Source organism: Leptodactylus fuscus, chromosome 10 (assembly GCF_031893055.1).
Source record: "Leptodactylus fuscus isolate aLepFus1 chromosome 10, aLepFus1.hap2, whole genome shotgun sequence".
NCBI lineage: Eukaryota > Metazoa > Chordata > Amphibia > Anura > Leptodactylidae > Leptodactylus > Leptodactylus fuscus.
The window spans coordinates 10,468,891-10,492,446 of record NC_134274.1 but is presented as its reverse complement, the minus strand read 5'-3'; the positions used below and the strand labels follow the sequence as shown (position 1 = coordinate 10,492,446).

Here is a 23,556-nt window from a genome sequence, read left to right as displayed (position 1 = left end):
CTTTGCTATCCTTGACCCCCGGTATAAAAACAACATCTCGTCTTTTATTCCGGTAGAGGGGAGGGCCAATCGCATCAATGCTTGCCACAGGCAATTGGTGCAGAATATGATGGAGATGTTTCCAGCATGTGACGTTGGCGGCAGGGAGGGCAGTTCCTCCAGTAGGCAACCAAGTTCTCACCGGTCCACACAAACGAGGGGCACACTGTCTAAGGTCTGGGACACCTTGATGGCACCCCCTCGCCAAAGTGCCGCCACGGAGGGTCCTAGTGTCACCAGGCGTGAGAAGTATAGGCGCATGTTGCGGGAATACCTTTCCGACCACAGCCCTGTCCTCTCCGACCCCTCTGCGCCCTACACGTATTGGGTGTCGAAGTTGGACCTGTGGCTTGAACTTGCCCTATATGCCTTGGAGGTGCTGTCCTGTCCTGCCGCCAGCGTCCTATCTGAGAGGGTGTTCAGTGCAGCCGGTGGCATCATCACTGACAAGCGCACCCGTCTGTCAGCTGAGAGTGCCGACCGGCTCACTTTGATAAAAATGAACCACCACTGGGTAGAGCCGTCATTTTTGTGCCCACCTGTGTAAAGCACCCCAACATGAAACTCCATGTCTGTACTCAACCTCTCCAATTCCTCCGCATCCTCATACTCATCCACCATAAGCGTTGCACAATTCTGCTAATACTAGGCTCCCTCCACCCTGATTTCCCCCAACTCTGCTGGTTAGAGGCTCCCTCCACCATGAATTTGCCCAAACTGGGCTGTTTAGAGGCTCCCTCCACCATGAATTGGTCCAAACTGGGTTTTTTAGAGGCTCCCTCCACCATGAATTTGCCCAAACTGGGCTGTTTAGAGGCTCCCTCCACCATGAATTGGTCCAAACTGGGGTGGTTAGAGGCTCCCTCCACCATGAATTTCCCAAAACTTGGCTGTTTAGAGGCTCCCTCCACCATGAATTTGCCCAAACTGGGCTGTTTAGAGGCTCCCTCCACCATTAATTGGTCCAAACTGGGCTGGTTAGAGGCTCCCTCCACCATGAATTTGCCCAAACTGGGGTGGTTAGAGGCTCCCTCCACCATTAATTGGTCCAAACTGGGCTGGTTAGAGGCTCCCTCCACCATGAATTTCCCAAAACTTGGCTGTTTAGAGGCTCCCTCCACCATTAATTGGTCCAAACTGGGCTGGTTAGAGGCTCCCTCCACCATGAATTTGCCCAAACTGGGCTGTTTAGAGGCTCCCTCCACCATTAATTGGTCCAAACTGGGCTGGTTAGAGGCTCCCTCCACCATGAATTTGCCCAAACTGGGCTGTTTAGAGGCTCCCTCCACCATGAATTGGTCCAAACTGGGGTGGTTAGAGGCTCCCTCCACCATGAATTGGTCCAAACTGGGGTGGTTAGAGGCTCCCTCCACCATTAATTGGTCCAAACTGGGCTGGTTAGAGGCTCCCTCCACAATTAATTGGTCCAAACTGGGCTAATTAGAGGCTCCCTCCACCATGAATTGGTCCAAACTGGGTTTTTTAGAGGCTCCCTCCACCATTAATTGGTCCAAACTGGGCTGGTTAGAGGCTCCCTCCACAATTAATTGGTCCAAACTGGGCTAATTAGAGGCTCCCTCCACCATGAATTGGTCCAAACTGGGTTTTTTAGAGGCTCCCTCCACCATGAATTTGCCCAAACTGGGCTGTTTAGAGGCTCCCTCCACCATGAATTGGTCCAAACTGGGGTGGTTAGAGGCTCCCTCCACCATTAATTGGTCCAAACTGGGCTGGTTAGAGGCTCCCTCCACCATTAATTGGTCCAAACTGGGCTGGTTAGAGGCTCCCTCCACCATGAATTTGCCCAAACTGGGGTGGTTAGAGGCTCCCTCCACCATTAATTGGTCCAAACTGGGCTGGTTAGAGGCTCCCTCCACAATTAATTGGTCCAAACTGGGCTAATTAGAGGCTCCCTCCACCATGAATTGGTCCAAACTGGGTTTTTTAGAGGCTCCCTCCACCATGAATTTGCCCAAACTGGGCTGTTTAGAGGCTCCCTCCACCATGAATTGGTCCAAACTGGGCTGGTTAGAGGCTCCCTCCACCATGAATTTCCCAAAACTTGGCTGTTTAGAGGCTCCCTCCACCATGAATTTGCCCAAACTGGGCTGTTTAGAGGCTCCCTCCACCATTAATTGGTCCAAACTGGGCTGGTTAGAGGCTCCCTCCACCATGAATTTGCCCAAACTGGGGTGGTTAGAGGCTCCCTCCACCATTAATTGGTCCAAACTGGGCTGGTTAGAGGCTCCCTCCACCATGAATTTCCCAAAACTTGGCTGTTTAGAGGCTCCCTCCACCATTAATTGGTCCAAACTGGGCTGGTTAGAGGCTCCCTCCACCATGAATTTGCCCAAACTGGGCTGTTTAGAGGCTCCCTCCACCATTAATTGGTCCAAACTGGGCTGGTTAGAGGCTCCCTCCACCATGAATTTGCCCAAACTGGGCTGTTTAGAGGCTCCCTCCACCATGAATTGGTCCAAACTGGGGTGGTTAGAGGCTCCCTCCACCATGAATTGGTCCAAACTGGGGTGGTTAGAGGCTCCCTCCACCATTAATTGGTCCAAACTGGGCTGGTTAGAGGCTCCCTCCACAATTAATTGGTCCAAACTGGGCTAATTAGAGGCTCCCTCCACCATGAATTGGTCCAAACTGGGTTTTTTAGAGGCTCCCTCCACCATTAATTGGTCCAAACTGGGCTGGTTAGAGGCTCCCTCCACAATTAATTGGTCCAAACTGGGCTAATTAGAGGCTCCCTCCACCATGAATTGGTCCAAACTGGGTTTTTTAGAGGCTCCCTCCACCATGAATTTGCCCAAACTGGGCTGTTTAGAGGCTCCCTCCACCATGAATTGGTCCAAACTGGGCTGGTTAGAGGCTCCCTCCACCATGAATTTCCCAAAACTTGGCTGTTTAGAGGCTCCCTCCACCATTAATTGGTCCAAACTGGGCTGGTTAGAGGCTCCCTCCACCATGAATTTGCCCAAACTGGGCTGTTTAGAGGCTCCCTCCACCATGAATTGGTCCAAACTGGGGTGGTTAGAGGCTCCCTCCACCATGAATTGGTCCAAACTGGGGTGGTTAGAGGCTCCCTCCACCATTAATTGGTCCAAACTGGGCTGGTTAGAGGCTCCCTCCACAATTAATTGGTCCAAACTGGGCTAATTAGAGGCTCCCTCCACCATGAATTGGTCCAAACTGGGTTTTTTAGAGGCTCCCTCCACCATTAATTGGTCCAAACTGGGCTGGTTAGAGGCTCCCTCCACCATGAATTTGCCCAAACTGGGCTGTTTAGAGGCTCCCTCCACCATTAATTGGTCCAAACTGGGCTGGTTAGAGGCTCCCTCCACCATGAATTTGCCCAAACTGGGCTGTTTAGAGGCTCCCTCCACCATGAATTGGTCCAAACTGGGCTGGTTAGAGGCTCCCTCCACCATGAATTTCCCAAAACTTGGCTGTTTAGAGGCTCCCTCCACCATTAATTGGTCCAAACTGGGCTGGTTAGAGGCTCCCTCCACCATTAATTGGTCCAAACTGGGCTGGTTAGAGGCTCCCTCCACCATTAATTGGTCCAAACTGGGCTGGTTAGAGGCTCCCTCCACCATGAATTTCCCAAAACTTGGCTGTTTAGAGGCTCCCTCCACCATTAATTGGTCCAAACTGGGCTGGTTAGAGGCTCCCTCCACCATGAATTTGCCCAAACTGGGCTGGTTAGAGGCTCCCTCCACCATGAATTTCCCAAAACTTGGCTGTTTAGAGGCTCCCTCCACCATGAATTGGTCCAAACTGGGCTGGTTAGAGGCTCCCTCCACCATGAATTGGTCCAAACTGGGGTGGTTAGAGGCTCCCTCCACCATTAATTGGTCCAAACTGGGCTGGTTAGAGGCTCCCTCCACAATTAATTGGTCCAAACTGGGCTAATTAGAGGCTCCCTCCACCATGAATTGGTCCAAACTGGGTTTTTTAGAGGCTCCCTCCACCATGAATTTGCCCAAACTGGGCTGTTTAGAGGCTCCCTCCACCATGAATTGGTCCAAACTGGGCTGGTTAGAGGCTCCCTCCACCATGAATTTCCCAAAACTTGGCTGTTTAGAGGCTCCCTCCACCATTAATTGGTCCAAACTGGGCTGGTTAGAGGCTCCCTCCACCATTAATTGGTCCAAACTGGGCTGGTTAGAGGCTCCCTCCACCATTAATTGGTCCAAACTGGGCTGGTTAGAGGCTCCCTCCACCATTAATTGGTCCAAACTGGGCTGGTTAGAGGCTCCCTCCACCATTAATTGGTCCAAACTGGGCTGGTTAGAGGCTCCCTCCACCATGAATTTGCCCAAACTGGGCTGTTTAGAGGCTCCCTCCACCATGAATTGGTCCAAACTGGGCTGGTTAGAGGCTCCCTCCACCATGAATTTCCCAAAACTTGGCTGTTTAGAGGCTCCCTCCACCATTAATTGGTCCAAACTGGGCTGGTTAGAGGCTCCCTCCACCATGAATTGGTCCAAACTGGGGTTTTTAGAGGCTCCCTCCACCATGAATTGGTCCAAACTGGGGTTTTTAGAGTCTCCCTCCACCATGAATTGGTCCAAACTGGGGTTTTTAGAGTCTCCCTCCACCATGAATTTGCCCAAACTCTGCTGGTTAGAGGCTCCCTCCACCATGAATTGGTCCAAACTGGGGTTTTTAGAGTCTCCCTCCACCATGAATTTGCCCAAACTGGGCTGGTTAGAGGCTCCCTCCACCATGAATTGGTCCAAACTGGGGTTTTTAGAGGCTCCCTCCACCATGAATTTGCCCAAACTCTGCTGGTTAGAGGCTCAATCCACCCTGATTTTCAAAACAAATGTTGGTGCCAACCTCAACTTACTACAAGGGCCAAATTCACTGCTGGTGACAAGCTCTCCTCACTGCAAGTGCCAAATACACATGTTTCAAGGTGTTTTCCTACTGTCAGAGAGGTGGTATTGAGTGTGTAAAGTGTGTAGTTGTTAGGCTGTGATGTTGGGGTAATAGAGGGTCTTTGGTGTGTTAGATGCCCCCAGACATGCTTCCCCTGCTGTCCCAGTGTCATTCCAGAGGTGTTGGCATCATTTCCTGGGGTGTCATAGTGGACTTGGTGACCCTCCAGACACGGATTTGGGTTTCCCCCTTAACGAGTATCTGTTCCCCATAGACTACAATGGGGTTCGAAACCCGTTCGAACACACGAACATTGAGCGGCTGTTCGAATCGAATTTCGAACCTCGAACATTTTAGTGTTCGCTCATCTCTAATATTAATGTATACGCTGTAGGCTTTTATAGGACAGGCATGACTAATTGATCCGTATTGATGGATTGTAACGGGAGCATTAGACGGAGCGAAGGGTTCAGGTCTATAAAGGGATTTCTACATCTCCCACCGCTCTCGACGTACTGTAAGATTGAGTAGGGTGGGGGATTTGTAGACCTGATCTAGTTTTGTTGCCTTGTAATAGAATATGTGATAGGACTCTAGAACCTAGCTAGAAGATAGAAGTCGCCTTTAGGGCCTCATGCTAGCTGCAGAAGAATAGAGAGGGGCAAACTTCTTTGACACCATCTGGGTTTGACCCGAATTTACCAAATTATTTTTGATCGATTGAGTCCAGATGCACTAAAGCGGCCACGGCATTTTGGTAAATTATTATACTCTGGGGTGTCCCATTCAAGGTCATGTGACAGCTACAGCCAGGGGCGTAACTACCATGGTAGCAGTGGTAGCGGCTGCCACAAGGCCCGGGACATTAGGGGGCCCAGCGACAGCCGCTACCCCTGCGGGGTGTTTTTTTCTTAACAGGCTGTTATTGGCTAGAGTTACTCCAGCCGGTAACGGCATAGCTCCCTGCATGTCCCGCATTTATACTGCTGTCCCGCGCAGCTCCTTGTAGTGTTTTACTTATTAAAAACTTTCCCCCGCTCTTATAACAGACAAAATGTTGTAACTGCGATAAGAGCGGGGGAAAGCTTGTGCTGAAGGACCTGTGTGTGATGTCAGCCGTCACATGACTAGGTGGGCTTGTCTTTATAGCCCGTGCAGTCCTGGAAGAGATGAAGAGGAGAAATGTGGTGCTAGGTACTGCACGGGAGGGGGGGTGTGAGATACAGGATGGAGAGTGTGTGTCTGTGTGTGAGTGTGTGTGTATGTATGTGTGGTGTGGAGCAATTGCGGAGCAACACTAACCTAGAGGCAGAGATGGAGGGGGAACATGATACTGGGGGCAGAGATGGAGGGGAGGACATGAAAATGGGGGTAGAGATGAGGGGGTGCATGAAACTGGGGGCAGATGGAGGGAAGACATGAAACTGGGGGCAGATGGAGGGAGGACATGAAACTGGGGCCAGATGGAGGGAGGGCATGAAATTTCATGTGACAGCCGTGCGTTATTAAAGATGGCCAACACCAGCAAAGACTGCAGCGAAGCCGGAGACAGGTAAGTAACTTTTTTTTATGCCTGTATCTCCCCTGGGTCTCCGATTATTATACTCTGGGGTCTGTGTACTGGGGCCACTATGGGGCCAAGGTCTTCGGTGTCGGTCAGGAAGGGGTGCCCCATTTCAAAAGTTCTCCACGGGGCCTCGCCATTTCTAGTTACGCCACTGGCTACAGCCAATGACTTTCCTCAATGGTGACTAGGGCATGGCTAAAAATTTGGTTGGTTTCAGGTTTGGGTGGCTTGGGTCCCTAATTAAAATAAGAGATTTCCAGCATTCAATATAGACTTCCAAAATGTGATGAATTTATTACATCCACAATCATAAGCATCCACCAAAAAACGTTTCGATCCCATGGACCTTCATCAGTACATCAGATGTAGGGAGGTAAAAAGGAACGGAGTGGAAGCCATGTGCAATGTCCAGAAAATGATGTGGTGTGTCCAGGTTGAACAATTTGGAATAGAACTGGAAGTGAAGTTATTATACTCTGGGATGTCTTAATAGGTGGAGGCCCAGGGGAGGTAAGTAAAAATTATACTCACCTTCCCTCATCTCTTTTGGGCCTCCTTGCTGAGTCCGACACTCTCTTGGTGATGTTATGCCCCCAAGTTCACCACTGAGGACCAATCGCAGGCCTAAGCAGCATCTAGTGGAACATAAGAGTTGAGGAAAGGTGAATTTAATTTAATTTTTATTTTTTTATATCTCCCTTTCCTGGAGTATAATAATTTCACTTCTGGCCCATACTGAACTTATGCGACGAAGTGAATCAGGGACCCAAACCACCCGAAAATGAACAAATCTTGGGAGGTTCTCCCATCTCTACATAACATGGATCCTACAAGATCTCTAAGAGCTATTACGTACTTGATGATATCACCAAAATTAGAGGGTGGAACAGTCATACCATCATATATCATCTCAAGAATTTTCAATGAGATGGAAGTTTTGAGCCGTGAATTTTAAAAAGTCATGACGTCAGGTGATCGGGACCATTCCATGGAGACGTGACCTTTTTTGTGATGTTTTGTTCGCAATCGGTGAATTATAAAGATGACCTTTCTCCACTTCCACCAACGCCAGTTCTTTGAATCTGTTAATAGGCACCACTCCACTGATTCTGGCACAGTTGGAATTTTTTCTCTAGTGCGCCCCCCCCCAAAAAAAAACAAAAAAAAAAAAAACTGGAATCAGTGGAGCGGTGAGTGGAGCGGTGACTATTAAAGGGTGTAATTTTTTTTATTAAAGAGCAAACTTATTACTTCTGTTTTCCAGACTGAAATTGAAGCAAGACATTACCTTTAAGTTTGCGTAGAGAATTAAAGGGGATTTCCTGTTCTCCTGACCAGTGCTCTCCTTGCTCAGTGATCTGTCAGTTTAGGTGGACAGTCATGTCTTGGTAGGTTTCCAGTTGTAGAATACTCTTTCCATTCTTGAATGATGGATCGAACAGATGCTCAAATATTGGGATATGTTTTTATAACCTAACCCTGCTATAAACTTCTCCACAACTTTATATCTGAGCTGTCTGGTGAGTTCCTTGGTCTTCATGATGCTGAAACGAGCATTTTTTCCCATAGACTATAATGGGATTCGATATTCGACCGAGTAGTCGTATATTGAGGCTCTACTCGAAACCAATATCGAATCTGGAATATTTCTTTGTTCGCTCATTCGCTCATTGTTCGAGTATGAATACTTTTGCAAGACAATGTAGTAGGGTCTGTAAAAGATGGATCACTTTCGATATATAGCTTACTGTGATCATGCAGGATGGTGGAGTGGCCGATACAAGATCCTGCATATTAAGTCACCACGATCTTACCCCTAAGATGTATAGGGCTGGAAATTCTCTTGAAGATCTCTGAAGGCCCCCTGGCCTGGAGGGGCCATTGATCTAAGTATTGATTCTGCCCTGTATACCGATTTCTCCATACCAGTTATATAGCATAAAAGAGGACACACTCGAGTAATGGTGAAAAATGGCGCAATGGTCTCTACTTCAAAGTCAAAATGATAAAAAAAAAATCCACAATGAGATGAGTGTTTGGGCCCAATAAGACTACAGCCCGTTTTATATTGTGTAAGTGTCTGGGTAGTAAATTCCTGGAGCCGATCTCGTGGTGCGCCAATCACGCTCACATCTGGCGCCGAGCTCTACGTTAATGAAGTTATTAGAGGAATTAATGAATTACATATGGTATATTTGCTTTCCTGCTCGCTTTCATTACGTTGGGAATGACAATTTTCTTTCTTAGTAAGTGGACGCTCCGTGGTTTGCATCGCAGGCAAAAGTGATATCAATGATGTGCAACAGTCTTAGAAGGGATTCTAGAAATCTGCCGATCTGGAAGAAAAATACGTTACAAAAAATAAATTCATTAAAGGGGGTTTTCTATGGGGATAAAAAATATACCGGGTGTAACAAAAGAAATATTAGTCGCAAGTCCCGATCCAGTCCCGATTCCACCACTGATCCCAACATACGGCAAATGCTTGGAGATGTCTACTCAGCCAGGCAGGGGCCAAAACAACGACCCGTCTCAGTCAATAAGAAAGGGGAGACCAGTGAGGGATCCAGGTAGGAACACAAGGCAACCTTCCTCCCCATCTTGGCTAGGAACGCTCCTTCTCAGGTAGGTAAAGGACAATTAAGAAGGATTGTTACTAAAATGTCAAGACAATCCTGATAAATTCAGGGCTGTTGGCGACTATCAATGACTATGCTTTGGGCAAGAGAGTAGAAAATCTTAGGAATGGGTCACCCAACATGCACAGCCCACCCCACCCCACCGCCTTATCTGTCAATGACGTGACATGCATGATCACACCCCTGTGTCTGATGGGACAATACACAAGAGATATGGAGGTAGTCGTGCACAGACTTGTTCCATCTTGCAAGCTACAAGAGTTTTCTCCTTCTCACTGGCATAACAGGGCCCAGAAGCCAAAGGGACTCACAGGTCACCCTCAACATGCCAGAACTTAGTAAACTTCTTCTTCTTTCTGATTCCCTGTGATATCTGAATCTTAAATTTATTTCCCCTGTCTGCTGGTGTGCAAGAGTGATAAGATTTATGATGCACAGCCTTCCGCTGTCAGAAAGGAGAAAGTGAATCTATTTAATGGGAAAAATAGCAGCATATAGTAAGGCTCCATGCACACGTCTGAGTCTGCTAGTCAAAGGGGTGTCTGTGCATGGGGCTTTAAGGAGGGAATTTGTGGGGGAGCCTATGGCACAAGAGAGCGGGAGGGGATGGGAATGAAGGAAAGCTTGCGTGCACAGACATGTTGGGGAGAAGTCTTCATGGCGGTCTGGGTCAGATAGAGAAGAAAAGAGAAGAAGTGTAAATGTTGCTAAAACGTGATGATGGGAAGTGGCTGGGGGTTGTAAGAAGAGGTTGAGCATGGGGCCCCGAACCTTTAGTTCCACCCCTGCTTATTGTGAATGGCTGCCCATGATAACGGGGTGACCAGGTGACATGATATGTCTGGCAGCGATCGGTGTCAGGTGCCTTCTCCCTGTCTGGAATATGGCTGGCAGTGTACTGAGCACTAAACATGAGTGATATCTGTGGATATTTGTGGATACATGATGTCAATCTGACCATCTGCTAATATGCCTGCGGAGGGCGCTGGCCCTGTGACTAACAAGTGATGTGATGGAAACAATGGTTTAGCAGGGCTCTGACCTTCCTCGTGCAGACAATGTTGTCACCTCGCCAATTACAATCGACATGTTTTATTCAGATCTATAGATTTGCATTTCACAGCAATGAAATGTTGAGGTTTTTTTGTTACTCTTTGGCTGATCAAGCTGCAAAAGTGACTGGCAAGTCAGACTAGAGAGCGCTTAGTGATATGGATCCATTAGCCGGGCGCTTTGTGCTGTGACTGCCGCCGTTTTACTGTTAATTATATGGCGTAACGATGGCGAGATGGTAATTACATGGCGTCGGACGGTTTTATACAGTTCTGTAGTGTGTGAAGAGCTATTGTTAAGACTTAAAGGGATTGTGGACAGTCGGTGTCCATGTTATGGAGTCATACAGTGATTCACTGGGGGCCCTGACGATAAAGCAAAGTAGGGCCCCTGACCAGTCTTATACATGTTACTGGGTAGAGGAGTCAGGGAATACATAAAGGCTCTTGGGCCCTAGTGCTGAGTTTGGGGCCCCCTTTACACATCCATCAGGAACATGACCCCATCCATACATTGTAGCTTAGGTTTCTTTTTCCTTCTCTTTTCCATCTCATCCCTCTCTCCTCCCTAGTTCTTCTCCTCTCCTGATCCTTGACCTGTCTCTCTCTTCCTACGGCTCAGGATTTCTTTCTGGATCTCTTCGTTACCTTCTTCCTCCCTCCTTCATCTTCTCTCATCTCTGTGCTTTATCTTCTCTCCTCCTCTCCACCTTTCCTATTACACCGAGGACCAGGAATACATTGTTGCGGCCTGAAACAGAGAAATCTGGAGATAATTCTATTTATGCGGGAATTTCTATTTCTGTTATGTTCCTGATGTTTACACCTGAGAAGACAGATGAAGTTATCAGTGGGGAGGAATCTGCAGAACCTATAGGACAAGGGTATGAATATTTATTCTTCACATCAGCCGGGCGGCGTCAGACCTGAGCAAACAAGTAGCCGAGACCAGTTATTGTGCCAGTAATCTGCCATATGTGATTATCTCTCTCATATCTATCTCTTATATACTATACAGCTCTTATATAATCTATCTATCTATCTATCTATCTATCTATCTATCTATCTATCTATCTATCTCCTATCTATCTATCTATCTATCTCCTATCTATCTATCTATCTATCTATCTATCTATCTATCTATCTATCTCCTATCTATCTATCTATCTATCTATCCCCTATCTATCTATCTATCTATCTATCTATCTATCTCCTATCTATCTATCTATCTATCTATCTATCTATCTATCTCCTATCTATCTATCTATCTATCTATCTATCTCCTATCTATCTATCTATCTATCTATCTATCTCCTATCTATCTATCTATCTATCTATCTATCTCCTATCTATCTATCTATCTATCTATCTATCTATCTATCTATCTCCTATCTATCTATCTATCTATCTATCTATCTCCTATCTATCTATCTCCTGTCTATCTATCTATCTATCTATCTATCTATCTATCTATCTATCTCCTATCTATCTATCTATCTATCTATCTATCTATCTCCTATCTATCTATCTATCTCCTATCTATCTATCTATCTATCTATCTATCTATCTCCTATCTATCTATCTATCTATCTATCTATCTATCTATCTATCTATCTATCTATCTCCTATCTATCTATCTATCTATCTATCTATCTATCTATTATCTATCTATCTCCTATCTATCTACTATCTATCTATCTATCTATCTATCTATCTATCTATCTATCTATCTATCTCCTATCTATCTATCTATCTATCTATCTATCTATCTATCTATCTATTATCTATCTATCTCCTATCTATCTATCTATCTATCTATCTATCTATCTCCTATCTATCTATCTATCTATCTATCTCCTATCTATCTATCTATCTATCTATCTCCTATCTATCCATCTATCTATCTCCTATCTATCTATCTCCTATCTATCTATCTATCTATCTATCTATCTATCTATCTATCTATCTATCTATCTCCTATCTATCTATCTCCTATCTATCTATCTATCTATCTATCTATCTATCTATCTATCTATCTATCTCCTATCTATCTATCTATCTATCTATCTATCTCCTATCTATCTATCTATCTATCTATCTATCTATCTATCTATCTGCAGTCCAATTGTTCATACAGCACAATTCAACAGCGCCCCCTATTTACAGAATCTCACTTCTAATTCAGTGAAAAGTCATATCTGTAAATGCTGTATCTTACAGGATTATTAGAGGGTAGGACCAGTCGCTTCTCATATTTGCTATCCATTACATGAGTGACCCTGCAAAATGTCCAGCTAAGTTTTTAGAGGACTATGGAGAGTTGCTCTTGATATAACGTTGGGAAATTTTTGTATAAGATTTTTGGGCACTCTGAAGGTGCCACCTGTGTCCTGATGGTGGGAATGAAACTTTGAAGGCTTCTCATGGTTGCTGGTGGATGATCCCCTTTAGTAGTGGTCTATCTGGGCTGTTTGGAGCCTGCTTGCCATGTGTGACCTCTACTCCTTATTCCTGGTGGGGAATTCGTGAAGGAACCATCCTGCTTCTCTCAGTCCAAAGTCTGTCAACTGGACAACACGTCTGAGTGTGTCATAGTGACATGACTGTCTGTCAATGATCTCTCGTCAAGAGGTACACTACCCAAAAGTAGCCTTTATGGATTAGCAGTGTAAACTCTTTCTACACCCATTTGTTGCAAAACCAAGTGTCTAATGATTGACATACCTGCATGCCAAATTTAGCAAAAATCTGGGTGCGTTATTTTTATTTTATTTTTTATCAAGTGTATATTCAGTATTGCAAGAAAGAGTTAATAAACCAGTTGCAGGGTGTAATATAGAGATGTGATGGTCAGTGGGTTTGCATTATATAGCAGAGTTATACTCAACGGGCAAGGTCCGACCCATGAGTTTGATTAGATTTGTACCTTGCAGGTAAGTAACGGCTCCAATATATCCACAGACTGATAGATAACACGTTGCAAATCGAGGAAGAAGATGTTGCAATTATAAGTTCCATAGAAGTTGTATTGTCCAACTTGTAAGCTCAGAGGGGACAATGACAGGCCGGTGCTTTAGAGCGTGCCGGCCAAAACGGTTATTCCTACTGATCAATACAACTACATGAATTTACTGATCGGATGAGGAGTCCTAGATCCGGGGTGGCCGAGTCCCTGCGATAGATCCAAATCCAGAAACACGACAAAGCAAAAACAAAAACATCTCAAATATCCTGAAGAACCTTCACCTTTCTACTTCTTCATCTCCATTTTTTTTTTTTTTTTTGCAGGTATGGCCACCTACTCAGACAAGCTGTTTAAGTTTCGGAATGGGCGCTGGGAGGATATACTGAGCGACGACATCAATATCCGTAGGGGCGTTGTCAATCGGTTTGCTGGACGCTCGGTGGCTTGCATTGATAGAAAGGTAAGGCGGGGTCTCGTGATTCTGGAGATGTTTGTCCTCCGGTACGTAAAATGTTTTAGGAAATCAATGCAAAATAAATAAATAAAAAATCCCAACACCTCTCCCATCGCATTTCCCGTCTGCCAGGAGTTGCAGAATGTTTTATGTGGTTTCCTCAGGGGTTACTTGTTATCAAGATTACTCTGTGACCGTATATTACCTTGTCTCCTTCCTAAAACGGAAATTTATTGCTAAAAATGGAGGAATAAAGTATAACCGAGCACAGGGAGAACGGCTTCAGGTTTACAGAGAATAGAAGCACTTATATCTATATATCCCTGTACTGTGACATCACTGTGTGTATTATCCCTGTACTGTGACATCACTGTGTGTATTATCCCTATACTGTGACATCACTGTGTGTATTATCCTGTACTGTGACATCACTGTGTGTATTATCCCTGTACTGTGACATCACTGTGTGTATTATCCTGTACTGTGACATCACTGTGTGTATTATCCTGTACTGTGATATCACTGTGTGTATTATCCTGTACTGTGACATCACTGTGTGTATTATCTCTGTACTGTGACATCACTGTGTGTATTATCTCTGTACTGTGACATCACTGTGTGTATTATCCTGTACTGTGACATCACTGTGTGTATTATCCCTATACTGTGACATCACTGTGTGTATTATCCTGTACTGTGATATCACTGTGTGTATTATCTCTGTACTGTGACATCACTGTGTGTATTATCCTGTACTGTGACATCACTGTGTATTATCCCTGTACTGTGACATCACTGTGTGTATTATCCCTATACTGTGACATCACTGTGTGTATTATCCTGTACTGTGACATCACTGTGTGTATTATCCTGTACTGTGATATCACTGTGTGTATTATCTCTGTACTGTGACATCACTGTGTGTATTATCTCTGTACTGTGACATCACTGTGTGTATTATCCTGTACTGTGACATCACTGTGTGTATTATCCCTATACTGTGACATCACTGTGTGTATTATCCTGTACTGTGATATCACTGTGTGTATTATCTCTGTACTGTGACATCACTGTGTGTATTATCCTGTACTGTGACATCACTGTGTGTATTATCCCTGTACTGTGACATCACTGTGTGTATTATCCCTGTACTGTGACATCGCTGTGTGTATTATCCTGTACTGTGACATCGCTGTGTGTATTACCCTGTACTGTGACATCGCTGTGTGTATTATCTCTGTACTGTGACATCACTGTGTGTATTATCTCTGTACTGTGACATCACTGTGTGTATTATCCCTGTACTGTGACATCACTGTGTGTATTATCTCTGTACTGTGACATCACTGTGTGTATTATCCCTGTACTGTGACATCACTGTGTGTATTATCTCTGTACTGTGACATCACTGTGTGTATTATCTCTGTACTGTGACATCACTGTGTGTATTATCCCTGTACTGTGACATCACTGTGTGTATTATCCCTGTACTGTGACATCACTGTGTGTATTATCCCTGTACTGTGACATCACTGTGTGTATTATCTCTGTACTGTGACATCACTGTGTGTATTATCCCTGTACTGTGACATCACTGTGTGTATTATCCCTGTACTGTGACATCACTGTGTGTATTATCCCTGTACTGTGACATCACTGTGTGTATTATCTCTGTACTGTGACATCACTGTGTGTATTATCCCTGTACTGTGACATCACTGTGTGTATTATCCCTGTACTGTGACATCACTGTGTGTATTATCCCTGTACTGTGACATCACTGTGTGTATTATCCCTGTACTGTGACATCACTGTGTGTATTATCTCTGTACTGTGACATCACTGTGTGTATTATCCCTGTACTGTGACATCACTGTGTGTATTATCCCTGTACTGTGACATCACTGTGTATTATCCCTGTACTGTGACATCACTGTGTGTATTATCCCTGTACTGTGACATCACTGTGTGTATTATCCCTGTACTGTGACATCACTGTGTGTATTATCCCTGTACTGTGACATCACTGTGTGTATTATCCCTGTACTGTGACATCACTGTGTGTATTATCCCTGTACTGTGACATCACTGTGTGTATTATCCCTGTACTGTGACATGACCTGGGGAGGAGGAATAAGTTCCTCTCCGAATAATCACATGTATAAGTCAAGCTAAACCTTATACCTTAACAATAAGACACTGACCACCTGTTGGATTTAAATGGCCTAATTAAAGGCCGATTTTATTAACAACCTTAAATACAAACGGCAAATACTAGCACCGCCCCAAAGGGGTGTAAAGGGTGAGGCGGTGCCTACAAAGTACAACCCCCCTTAAAATCAATAAGATAACCAGATGTAACGTTAACCCCTTATAAGAGCTGAACATGCTGGCATATTCCACCTTGGGAATAAGCCACACCCCCAATCTGCCCAGGCGCGATAACTCCTACCTCGGGCAGAGTCAACAACCATTAGATTAAACACCAGTCAGACCCCTAAAGGGACCCAAGCCCAATTAGAGGACGTACCGGTCATCAAACAACCCCCACTAAGGAACCCATACCAACAATGAGGTCCTATCAACTGGCCAATAGGCATCTAACCCCCAACAACCCCCGGCCCTAACAAACCACAACCCTCCAGCAAAAAAGGGGAGGGCGGGCGGGCCACTCTCTGTCGCCGTTACCTCTAGACTGACCTCAGCCTAACCCCCCCACTAACCTAAATAACCTCTGACTCCACCCCCATTTTTCCCGCTCTCACTCTTCAATGTTAACCCCCTCCGTTCCCTAATCCTCCCCCCTGTCATGGCGTCCCTATCCCCAAGTGTCTAGGGCCTTCTCTTCACTGTGTGTATTATCTCTGTACTGTGACATCACTGTGTGTATTATCTCTGTACTGTGACATCACTGTGTGTATTATCCTGTACTGTGACATCACTGTGTGTATTATCTCTGTACTGTGACATCACTGTGTGTATTATCTCTGTACTGTGACATCACTGTGTGTATTATCTCTGTACTGTGACATCACTGTGTGTATTATCCCTGTACTGTGACATCACTGTGTGTATTATCTCTGTACTGTGACATCACTGTGTGTATTATCTCTGTACTGTGACATCACTGTGTGTATTATCCCTGTACTGTGACATCACTGTGTGTATTATCTCTGTACTGTGACATCACTGTGTGTATTATCCTGTACTGTGACATCACTGTGTGTATTATCTCTGTACTGTGACATCACTGTGTGTATTATCCTGTACTGTGACATCACTGTGTGTATTATCCTGTACTGTGACATCACTGTGTGTATTATCTCTGTACTGTGACATCACTGTGTGTATTATCCTGTACTGTGACATCACTGTGTGTATTATCTCTGTACTGTGACATCACTGTGTGTATTATCCCTGTACTGTGACATCACTGTGTGTATTATCCTGTACTGTGACATCACTGTGCGTATTATCCTGTACTGTGACATCACTGTATTATCTCTGTACTGTGACATCACTGTGTGTATTATCCTGTACTGTGACATCACTGTATTATCTCTGTACTGTGACATCACTGTGTGTATTATCCTGTACTGTGACATCACTGTATTATCTCTGTACTGTGACATCACTGTGTGTATTATCCTGTACTGTGACATCACTGTGTGTATTATCCTGTACTGTCACAGCACTGTGTGTATTATCCTGTACTGTGACATCACTGTGTGTATTATCTCTGTACTGTGACATCACTGTGTGTATTATCCTGTACTGTGACATCACTGTGTGTATTATCCCTGTACTGTGACATCACTGTGTGTATTATCCCTGTACTGTGACATCACTGTGTGTATTATCCCTGTACTGTGACATCACTGTGTGTATTATCCTGTACTGTGACATCACTGTGTGTATTATCTTGTACTGTGACATCACTGTGTGTATTATCCCTGTACTGTGACATCACTGTGTGTATTATCCCTGTACTGTGACATCACTGTGTGTATTATCCCTGTATTGTGACATCACTGTGTGTATTATCCCTGTATTGTGACATCACTGTGTGAATTATCCTGTACTGTGACATCACTGTGTGTATTATCCCTGTACTGTGACATCACTGTGTGTATTATCCCTGTACTGTGACATCACTGTGTGTATTATCCCTGTACTGTGACATCACTGTGTGTATAATCCCTGTACTGTGACATCACAGTGTGTATTATCCCTGTACTGTGACATCACTGTGTGTATTATCTCTGTACTGTGACATCACTGTGTGTATTATCCCTGTACTGTGACATCACTGTGTGTATTATCCCTGTACTGTGACATCACTGTGTGTATTATCCTGTACTGTGACATCACTGTGTGTATTATCCCTGTACTGTGACATCACTGTGTGTATTATCCCTGTACTGTGACATCACTGTGTGTATTATCCTGTACTGTGACATCACTGTGTGTATTATCCCTGTACTGTGACATCACTGTGTGTATTATCCCTGTACTGTGACATCACTGTGTGTATTATCTCTGTACTGTGACATCACTGTGTGTATTATCCCTGTACTGTGACATTACTGTGTGTATTATCCCTGTACTGTGACATCACTGTGTGTATTATCCCTGTACTGTGACATCACTGTGTGTATTATCCTGTACTGTGACATCACTGTGTGTATTATCCCTGTACTGTGACATCACTGTGTGTATTATCCCTGTACTGTGACATCACTGTGTGTATTATCCCTGTACTGTGACATCACTGTGTAGTATCTTATGGTCAGAATTTGGGTCCTTTAAGAACACGGCACTGCAGAGATCTCTTGCTCTGTCCCTATATACCTATAGTCTGACACAATACTCGCGTGCGGCTGAGGTCTGAAGCTTCGGATATTCTTGTCACAAATGAGCAATTGAATTTAAAAGGAAACAATTTCGCATCTCGCCATTTTTTTTCCGTTGTTGTGAATAGGAGTTTGATATGTAGCAGGATGAAATCCTTCGGCAGAATCATCTCTTCTCACTTTGTTTTGGGTGTCGGTAATTGTTTGGATCATTTATAACCTTATTGCCTTGAACTGTGTTCCAGTGTGACCTTTTATTACATCGCCGTCTCTGAGACTCCGCCGCTACCTTGCGCTACGAGGATGGATGACGCTTTAAGTACTTGTGCCCTTGGATATGTTGCTCTGCTGGAACTTTATACATTCTGCCGGTGTGTTGCAGATGATATACGCTCTGGACCAAAAGTGCAAAGAGACATGAAAATGTTATGTGCAGGGGCGAATATATATATATATATATATATATATATATATATATATATATATATATATATATATATATATATAGCATTGTGCACAAGTTTTAGGCAGATGAGTAGGTTCACATTACAGTTATGTAATATCTGTTGCTCTGATCCATGACTGGATTAGAGCAGTGGACATTGAATTAAAGATGCAGATAAGAGGCCCCGCCGCCATAAAGACATTACATTTAGCTCAGGCCCTGACTGTCCCATCTCCATCTCCATCTCCAGCTGCAGCCTCTCCCTCTCCCTACCCAGCCTAACTAACCAAAATGGCAACAGGACCTGTGACTCCGCCTCTTATACAGAGTGGTCACATGACCTGCCTGGCCAATCACAGCCATGGTCCTACTGGGCATGTCTGTGATGTCTGTGGGCTTAGAGCTTGTTGATTGGCTGTTCAGCAGTATATATCTATATACACAGTCTACACAGTGTGCTCAGTAGTCAACCAACCAGCTAAGCCCGAACTTCAGTGCTGTGCAGTTCGGGTTTGCTCATAACTAATGTTAGTTGTTTTTTTCTGCCAATTACGGCCTTATTCACATGACTTGTGACACATCCATTTATTGGAAGGGCAGAAAAAAAACAGTCAGTTAAAAAATGTGTAATGTATCTATGTCTGCTTAGATGGACACACAGAAGAAGTAGGAATCAGTGTTACGGTTCTGTGTATATATAAATATTTTTTTGAAACAACAGAACCTCTTAGCTGTAGAACACTACAGCGAGGTCCACAGGCCCAATGGTGGGCGGCTGTATGTCTGAACTCAGTGTGAACTACTGTAAGACACTGCAACTCAATGTGAACAGTGTGTACTGTGCAACAATCCATGTGAACATAGGTGCAACTAAAACCCTGCCAGTTTAGCTCACTGGCCAGCTGCACCAGTACAAGTGAAACACAAACAGCTGCCAAGGGCTAACACTCACCCCAGGCTAGAAAACACACACACTTACCCCTGCGACAGCTAGGAGCCACCACGGAAGTTTTAAAACATTTTCCAGCACACAGCTTGGAGACATCACACACCCACGCTCTGCACACTGCTTGGAGCCCAGTGATGTCACAGTACAGGGATAATACACACAGTGATGTCACAGTACAGGATAATACACAGTGATGTCACAGTACAGGATAATACACACAGTGATGTCACAGTATAGGGATAATACACACAGTGATGTCACAGTACAGGATAATACACAGTGATGTCACAGTACAGGATAATACACACAGTGATGTCACAGTATAGGGATAATACACACAGTGATGTCACAGTACAGGGATAATACACACAGTGATGTCACAGTACAGGGATAATACACACAGTGATGTCACAGTACAGGATAATACACACAGTGATGTCACAGTACAGGGATAATACACACAGTGATGTCACAGTACAGAGATAATACACACAGTGATGTCACAGTACAGGATAATACACACAGAGATGTCACAGTACAGGATAATACACACAGTGATGTCACAGTACAGAGATAATACACACAGTGATGTCACAGTACAGGATAATACACACAGTGATGTCACAGTACAGAGATAATACACACAGTGATGTCACAGTACAGGATAATACACACAGTGATGTCACAGTACAGAGATAATACACAGTGATGTCACAGTACAGGGATAATACACACAGTGATGTCACAGTACAGGGATAATACACACAGTGATGTCACAGTACAGAGATAATACACACAGTGATGTCACAGTACAGGGACAATACACACAGTGATGTCACAGTACAGAGATAATACACAGTGATGTCACAGTACAGGGATAATACACACAGTGATGTCACAGTACAGAGATAATACACACAGTGATGTCACAGTACAGGGATAATACACACAGTGATGTCACAGTACAGGATAATACACACAGTGATGTCACAGTACAGGATAATACACACAGTGATGTCACAGTACAGAGATAATACACACAGTGATGTCACAGTACAGGGATAATACACACAGTGATGTCACAGTACAGAGATAATACACACAGTGATGTCACAGTACAGGGATAATACACACAGTGAGGTCACAGTACAGAGATAATACACACAGTGATGTCACAGTACAGGATAATACACACAGTGATGTCACAGTACAGGATAATACACACAGTGATGTCACAGTACAGGGATAATACACACAGTGATGTCACAGTACAGGATAATACACACAGTGATGTCACAGTACAGGGATAATACACACAGTGATGTCACAGTACAGGATAATACACACAGTGATGTCACAGTACAGGATAATACACACAGTGATGTCACAGTACAGAGATAATACACACAGTGATGTCACAGTACAGGATAATACACACGGTGATGTCACAGTACAGAGATAATACACACAGTAATGTCACAGTACAGGGATAATACACACAGTGATGTCACAGTACAGAGATAATACACACAGTGATGTCACAGTACAGGGATAATACACACAGTGATGTCACAGTACAGAGATAATACACACAGTGATGTCACAGTACAGAGATAATACACACAGTGATGTCACAGTACAGGATAATACACACAGTGATATCACAGTACAGAGATAATACACACAGTGATGTCACAGTATACAGTATAACACATTAGTTGCACATTGTAGGGAGAATATAACAATAAATTATAGTGATTCTTCCATTACTAATGTCGGTGACTGCTTTATGATTTATCTATTGGGTCATATGAGTTCAGTATGGGATCGCAGTGTTTTTGCACTAAATTTTAAAGGGCCAACCATTGAAGACTCGCTGTTCCTGAGGTTTGTGTTGTTGCATATTCACTGACTGACTCATGAGACTTTAGTGCCATCTTATTGTGTTACACTCACTTCACCACATTATACCAGGGCTGCTCCTGACCAGTCCCGACCACCGCCCCGGCACCCCAGCACCTCGGCTGCACCAATCTCTGCTGTTTCTGCAATTCCAATAGATTTGAATGAGAACAACAGAAACCTCCTACAGACACAGCGACATTGCTCATCTATTTCCATAATCCCTCTTGTGGTGACCGCGACTTGCTCGCAGCTATTCTTCTCACGGCCACGATTTGTCAAAATCTTTTAGAATAAAAATCTGCATTTGCATTACCAATAGTGTTTGTAAGTTTTACCGCTCTATGTCCTGAAGTTTAACATCCCTCCTCTTAGGATTCCCTTACAGATATGGCGTATACCTCATTACAGATATGGCGTATACATCATTACAGATATGGCGTATACCTCATTACAGATATGGCGCATACATCATTACAGATATGGCGTATACCTCATTACAGATATGGCGTATACCTCATTACAGATATGGCGTATACCTCATTACAGATATGGCGTATACCTCATTACAGATATGGCGTATACATCATTACAGATATGGCGTATACCTCATTACAGATATGGCGTATACCTCATTACAGATATGGCGTATACCTCATTACAGATATGGCGTATACCTCATTACAGATATGGCGTATACCTCATTACAGATATGGCGTATACATCATTACAGATATGGCGTATACATCATTACAGATATGGCGTATACCTCATTACAGATATGGCGTATACCTCATTACAGATATGGCGTATACCTCATTACAGATATGGCGTATACCTCATTACAGATATGGCGTATACATCATTACAGATATGGCGTATACCTCATTACAGATATGGCGTATACCTCATTACAGATATGGCGTATACATCATTACAGATATGGCGTATACATCATTACAGATATGGCGTATACCTCATTACAGATATGGCGTATACCTCATTACAGATATGGCGTATACCTCATTACAGATATGGCGTATACATCATTACAGATATGGCGTATACCTCATTACAGATATGGCGTATACCTCATCTACATCTCCATGACATCGTCTCTCATCCTCTTCTTCCCCATCGTATCCGGTCTTGGTATCTCTTTAAGAAAAAAACAGAACCCTGAATGTTCCCGAGCTGATATCCAGCGGGGAATCTCTCCGACTCTCTGATGAGTATTTTTTTACAATCCTGTTTGCAGAAGCTCAAAATAAGTTCAAGCTGCTGCTTAGTAACCAAAGACGAAGCCGCCACCAGCCGGGGCCGAATCTGAAGGCTATATACATGTATCCATCTCCAGAACACTATGTATGTCCCTAATGCATCTCCTGTTATACATAACAGAAACCTAATAGGCCGCAATGAAATATCTCCTGTAGTTGTGTTTCCACCCGTCATAGGCAGACCCATGTGTCTCCATGGTAATAGACTACAAATCCTGTTTAATCTGATCTGTAGTCACTAGAGATGAGCGAACGCCGTTCGATCGAATATCAGGCCGTTCGTGGTATTTGTTCCCAATCAAATACCACGCGGCATATGCAGTAAAAATTTGTATCCCCTCCCACCTTCCCTGGCGCATTTTTTGCACCAATAACTGTGCAGGGGAGGTGGGACAGGAACTACAACAATGGAGGCGGTGAAAAAAATTGAAAAAACCCATTGGCTGCCGAAAACATGTGACCTCCCGTTTATAAGAACGGCCGTCGCCATATTCAGCATTTTTGCGGTGAGAGATAGGTAA

The 23,556-nt window shown here is 44.2% G+C and overlaps 1 protein-coding gene across 3 annotated transcripts in view; it reads left to right on the top strand.

The window, feature by feature from the left end:
- CRTAC1 (cartilage acidic protein 1) overlaps positions 1 to 23,556 on the top strand; it is a 310,217-nt gene that overhangs the window by 145,068 nt on the left and 141,593 nt on the right. For all 3 annotated transcript variants that reach the window (XM_075257862.1, XM_075257864.1, XM_075257865.1), the window contains exon 4: positions 13,476 to 13,612. In XM_075257862.1, coding sequence (XP_075113963.1) covers positions 13,476 to 13,612 — 137 coding nt within the window. The remainder of the gene's footprint in view (positions 1 to 13,475; positions 13,613 to 23,556) is intronic.